The sequence below is a fragment of the Myotis lucifugus genome, unplaced genomic scaffold, assembly GCF_000147115.1.
Source record: "Myotis lucifugus unplaced genomic scaffold, Myoluc2.0 scaffold_98, whole genome shotgun sequence".
NCBI classification, from domain to species: Eukaryota; Metazoa; Chordata; class Mammalia; order Chiroptera; family Vespertilionidae; genus Myotis; species Myotis lucifugus.
This window is the reverse complement of record NW_005871146.1, coordinates 2,149,980-2,156,346: the sequence shown is the minus strand read 5'-3', so window position 1 is coordinate 2,156,346 and position 6,367 is coordinate 2,149,980. Positions and strand designations below refer to the sequence as shown.

The 6,367-nt window shown below is 49.5% G+C and overlaps 1 protein-coding gene across 8 annotated transcripts in view; it reads left to right on the top strand.

Annotated features, from left to right (window-relative positions):
- Window positions 1-6,367, top strand: part of CACNA1C (calcium voltage-gated channel subunit alpha1 C) — a 587,470-nt gene that overhangs the window by 372,561 nt on the left and 208,542 nt on the right. For all 8 annotated transcript variants that reach the window (XM_023756704.1, XM_023756709.1, XM_023756710.1 and 5 more), the window contains exon 5: window positions 1,216-1,355. In XM_023756704.1, coding sequence (XP_023612472.1) covers window positions 1,216-1,355 — 140 coding nt within the window. The remainder of the gene's footprint in view (window positions 1-1,215; window positions 1,356-6,367) is intronic.

The window sequence follows — 6,367 nt, the reverse complement described above, 5'->3', positions numbered from 1 at the left end:
AGCAGCCTGCCCTGGCCTGTCCTACTACAGGCTATCTTCCACAGCATTAGAGTGATTCTTTAAACCTTAGTCAAATCATGTCACTCTCCTGCTCAAAACCTCCCAGTGCCTTCTGACTTAGAGAGAAAACCAGTAGGCCTCCCTGCTTCCTCTCCACCTTCATCTCCCACTGTGTCCATTTACCTGCTTTGCACCAGCCACCCTGCCACTTGTTGTCCCTCTAACGTACTACCATGCTGCTACCTCAGGCCCTTTGCACCGACTGTCCCTCTGCCTCTTCCCATAGCTCTGCGTCCACTCCTGCACTTTCTTTAGGTCTCTGCTCACATGTTAGCCTAGAAGCAAGTTCCTTTCTTAGCCTTTTGATGTCAAACAGGAAGGCTCCCACCCTGGCCCCTCCAGACCCCCCCTTCATTGCTGCATTTATCACTCTGTAAGTCTGATATACATTTATTGATTATTTGATTTATTGTCTGACTCCTTCACTAGAATGTAAGCTCCAAGAGGGGGTAATGACTGTCTATTTTGCTGTGGCCTTGGTGTCTAGAACATTACCAGGTGCATAGGTGTTCGCATTTGTTGGAGGGATGGACATACAAGCAGAAACACAGAGCAGCAGGGCTGCAATTTCCATGTCTTGGTTACATGCCTTACTGTGTGGTATTGCTCCTGCTGGAAACTTACTCATTTGATCATTTATTCACTTGTTCATCATATTTCCTTTGAGCATGTGTTGTGCCCGCACAAAGTAGATTTCTTTGGGATCATTTATTTGCACCCAGGTACAAATCAAATAGATGGGGAGGAGAAAGAATGTGGTTCCAGGCCACATGAGGACAGCAGCTAGGATATCACGGAGGGGCCAGAGGGCACCGCAAGGGGACAGTGGGCCTGGCAGCAAACTTCATTTGCTTTTCACTCTGTCTAGGGCTGCCCAGCTCACAGAGCCAGATGTGTTTTCACAGCTTTATGATGGCAAAGGGCCTGCCTGTGGCCTCGCACAGACTTCTCTATGCAGTGGCTATGCCCTGTATACCCACATGATGCATTATCACCTTCCGATGGCACAGACCCTCCTGGGCACACACCTCAGCACTTGCTCCTGAGGTGGAGATGGTCACAAACTGCTCTCCCAGGCCTCCTTCCGAGAATTCAGAGCCCAGCTGAGCAAAGAAACACTGTCTGACAGTTCCTTCTCTCCTTCCTCTCTTTTAGGCTTTTTAGTGCAATTTTAGAACAAGCAACCAAAGCTGACGGGGCAAACGCTCTAGGAGGGAAAGGGGCTGGATTTGATGTGAAGGCGCTGAGGGCGTTCCGCGTGCTGCGCCCCTTGCGGCTGGTGTCCGGAGTTCCAAGTAAGTAGAGCCATTCTTCTTATGTTGTCAACACCCTCCACTTTCCTTCGCAAATTGCCAAGAGCACTTTGCAAAGGAACCTGATTTCCCAATAAATGGAGGTTTTGCCTAAATGAGATCCTTTGCTTTTAAAAACCCAGCTCTGATGTGAGTCCATTAAAACACACTGTGGTCCAGCTCCTGTAAATACTTGGGGAAAAAACAAAAGCACTCACAGCCAAATGAGGACAAGCCTGCACAGACCAAAGAGTCTTGTGGCCAGCTGAGCAGCCCTGCCAGGCTCTGGGCTGGGAATTTAAATACATTTGTGGCAAAAGCGCCAGGTGAGCAGAGACAGCTAATCCCCAAGGCTCACAGGGTATTTGAACCAATGGGATTAACTCTACTCTCTGTATTTTGCCAAAGAACAATCAGAAAAGCACCAGTGGATGTTCTAAAAGTTTAATTTTGCCATTTCTTCCAGTTCCTCCTCCTTTCATGTCAAATGAGGCATCTCTGGCCTCAGAAGCCCTATTAATGGACCCCGCCTGTCGTAATGAGAACTGGTTTCACCTGAGGGGTGGAGGGTGTTCAGTAATCTCAAACAAACAGAGGGTGGTTAGGGAGATATCGTCCATCAGGACACCAGTCACATGGACAGCCCCCTCCACGGTGCCCCCAGAATTCTGTCCCATTAGGGATGAGGCCCAGGCACTGAACACACAGCAGCTTCGGACACCTGCATCAGCTCCAGCAAACCCAGCCCATGTTGCTCCTGGGGGCTAAATCAGCTTTCGGGAGCTTCTCCTTCTTCTCCTTGCTTGCTTTGTGGTATCTGAGCATAATTCTGGACTTGTTTGCAGAGTTTACACTCTCAAGTCAGCTCCATCAGATCTGGCTCAAGACTTAAGGCAGAGGGGGTCCCTGTGACCAAGCTGGAAGCAAACTAGTTTGGGGGTGGGGCAGGATCAGCAAAACGAAGAGGTCCTCTGAGCACCCAGCCTTTACCACCTACCCCGGGGACGGAGCACTTGGTGACATTATGCTGCTTGTGGTATATCTTAGAGTCATAAAACCATGGAAATGTGAAGGACCTCATATTAACCTGTTCAGTCCTTTGTTTGTTTGTTTTTTCTATTTTTTTGTTCAGTCCTTTTTGTACATGCACAGAATAGTGAAGAGATCGTCTCTAAGTAACTTAACCAGCAGCAGAGCATGGCTAGGACCAGGTGTCCCAATTTTCTAACCAGCTCTTTCCTACCACACCCCAAGACCTCCGGTAAAGCATTAACTGTTGATTTTCTTTGACTTGTACACATATATCCTGTCTCTTCAATTACATTATAAGTCCCTTGAAGCCCAGAACTGTGCCTGATATTGTCTCTGATTCCTGCACAATGTCTAAATAGTCTCTGCGCAAGGCAGGGCAGTTTCCTTGGTAAATGAAGCAAGAATTGGACTGTTTTCTTTGCAGTGAGGCCCCCTGGGCAAGGCTTGTGGCCTGTCTTAAACTGGACATAGAGCTAAATCACACAAACACATGCAGAGCAGATTCTTTCTATGTGGCCTTAAACACTGGGGCATGTAGGGATAGAACATTATATATGATGCCCAAGACCCAATTTTCCTTTTCTGAAGCTTGAATTATTTAGGTTTTCTTTGTCAACAGCCATATCTCAGTAGACCAAAATCAAGGGTGAGAAGACAGGGTGAGAATGGCTTTGAACATGACTTTAAGGAGCTTATCATGAAGGTGCAGCCAACGTGTCAGTGATATGAATCATGCATTGATTCCAAACTTTAGCTAAACAAGCTACAATGGACATAATGACTCACTGTTGTGTATGTGCTTATTAGGGGCCCACAATTTCAGAGCATTGTGGTGTGTATGAGGACATATCATAAAGAATAAAGATGGCCCTAGCCGGTTTGGCTCAGTGGATAGAGCATTGGCCTGCAGACCCAAGGGTCCGGAGTTCAATTCTGGTCAAGGGCATGTACCTTGGTTGCAGGCTTCTCCTTGGCCTGAGCCCTGGTTGGGGCTTATACAGGAGGCAACCAATCGATGTGTTTCTCTCACATCAATGTTTCTCTCTGTCTTTCCCTCTCTCTCCCACTCTCCCTAAAAATCAATGGAAAAATATCCTCGGTTGAGGATTAACAAAAACAACAACAACAAAAGAATAAATATTCCACTTGAGGAATATGATCTACACTAATAAAAGAGAAACATGCAAATTGGTGTCACTCCACTACCCTTCCCATTGGCTAATCAGGGCGATATGCAAATTAACTGCCAGCCAAGATGGCGGCCGGCAGCCAGGCAGCTTGAAGCTAACAGGAGGCTTGCTTGCTTCAGTGACGGAGGACTCCAACATTCCCAACCTGCGGCTGCCGGCCTCTGAGCTTGCAGTTTGAAACATTGTAACAAATATAGAAGCTAAACAAAACCCCAGAACCTCCTTTCAGCCAGCCAGGATCTCAGAACTGGAGTTGAAACAGTGTTTCGATTATAGAACCCAAACAAACCAGATACCTGCTTTCAGCAGCCGAGGCCTAAGAGCTGGAGCCAAGCCTCAGAGCTAAAGCTGGCCCAGAATAAAAAAAAAGAAAAAAAGGAGCAGTTGGGAGGTTCAGTCACCCGCCAGCCTGAAAACAGCCCTCAGCCCCTCACCCAGACTGGCCAGGCACCCCAGTGGCGACCCCCACCCCGAAGGGTGTGTGACCAGATGCAAACAGCCATCGTCCCCTCATCCAGGCTGGCCAGGCACCCCAGTGGGGACCCCCACCCTGATCCAGGACACCCTTCAGGGCAAACCAGCCGGCCCCCACCCGTGCACCAGGCCTCTATCCTATATAGTAAAAGGGTAATATGCCTCCCAGCACCGGGATCAGCGTGACAGGGGGCAGCGCCCAAACCCCCTGATCGCCCTGCGGCTCTGTGTGTGACAGGGGGCGGGGCCACAACCTCCCTATCTGCCCTGCTCTGTTCATGACAGGGGAAGGCGCCCCAACCCCCTGATCAGCTCTGCTCTGTGCCTGATAGGGGGGAGCTCCCCAACCCCCTGGAAACACACTGCGGCTCTGTGTGTGACAGGGTGCGGCGCCCCAACCCCCTGATCGGCCCTGCTCTGTGTGTGACAGGGTGCAGCACCCAAACCCCCTCTCCCAAACGGGCCCTGCTCTGTGTGTGACTGGGTAGAGCCCTAACCTCCCCTATGGCCCTGCCCTGAGTGTGACAGGGTGCTGCGCCTCAACCCCCTGATCCTGCCTGCTCTGCGTCACAGGGGGGAGCTCCCCACACGCCCCAATGGGCCATTTCTCTGTCGGTGACGGGGGGGGACACCCGCAACCTCCCCCATCGACCCATCTTAGATGGGACCAGGGGGCGGGGCCCCAACCCCCCAATCGGCCTTACCCTGAGCAAAACTAAGGGTGGCATGGCAACCTCCCAATCTGCCCTGGCTCTGTGCATGACAGGGGGCGGCGCCCCAGCTCCCCAATCGGCCCTGCTCTGAGCCGACCAGGGGCTGCACCTAGGGATTGGGCCTGCCCTCTGTAACCCGGGAGCAGGCCTAAGCCAGCAGGTCGTTATCTCCCGAGGGGTCCCAGACTGCGAGAGGGCACAGGCCGGGCTGAGGGACCCCCCCCCCCCCCCGAGTGCACAAATTTTTGTGCACCGGGCCTCTAGTAGTCTAATAAAGAGGATATCAGTCAGCTTTTACCGCAGGAACAAACAATCCCAAACTCACAGTGACTTAAAAAGGAACACATGTACCTGGCTTGTGGTATGCAAGGATGTTGGCCAGCTGAGCTGTGCTGGGCTCACCGGGTTGTGCGTGCCGTCTGGTTGCAGCCCAGCCTGAAGAAGCGTCTAGCATGCAGGCCATGTTGTTCTCGTGGCAGAGGGCAGATAGACACTCACAGAGGGGGCAGAAAGCTAAACCACACAAGCGTATTTTGTTTTTGTTCAAATATGGCTTATATCACAGCTGCTCACATTCCCATAGCCAAAGCAGGTTACATGGCCATCTTTGTCCTAAAGATAATGGGACAAAGAAATATATTGTACTTACAGAGAAGCATGGGGGAATAATTGTGAACAAGCAGTACAATCTGTCACAAAGGGATTGAGGAGAGTGTTATTAACAGAAATAGTTACACTAATTACTCTAGTACAGAGATTTGTAATTAGAGATGCATATGGCTGAGAACTCTCATGCTTTAGTGCATGAAAAGGGAGAATTTGATAGAGTAGTGGGGGATCCACTGTAGAAGAAACTTCCGTACGAAGGTATCTTATCTCCACCTGCGTTTGCATAATGGTGGAACTGTACTGTGGTCAGGAAGAGGTAAGACTTTTTGGAATTCTCTCATCAGGAAGATGAAGGCATGATAAAGCCCCTCAAATCCAAGGCCCTGGTTTTACCTGTCATGCAGTTCAGGGAGTTATTTTTTGTCATTAAAGATGATGACACTGAGATGGTTTTGCAGTGTGGGCAGCCTTGCAGGTGACTCCATGCTTATGCATGGCAGTAACAACTGTGTCTTGTTTTCTGTCGGTCACCAATAAAAAGAGAATGGATCTTTTTTGAGCTTAAAGAAAGTGCCAGTCCAGCCTTCCACCCTTTCTCGATGGAATAGTGTCTGTGTGACTTTTTGAGAAAGTATGTAGCCCAAGGTGAAGAGGTGCACTGTACTAGTTCAGTTGATATCATCTAGGAAAGTATCAGCAATATCTCTTATACTACAAACCTAGACAAATGCCTCCTTCTCCCATTTCTCATAACTTAAGGTTGTCTCCTTTTATACTTCAGCAAAACTCTTTTAAAAAAACAAACACCACAGTTGCCTTTACCTGTTATCTCCAATTCTCATCTTTCCATTCTCTCTTGAATCCAGTGCAGTCGGGCTTCCTCCCTCGCTACTGCGCCAAACCTCTCTGCTGAGGCCCCTGTGACTTCCGAAATGTTACAGAGTCTGGTGATCACTTGTCTGGTGCAGTTTTGCTTGATCTATCGGCAGCTTATCTC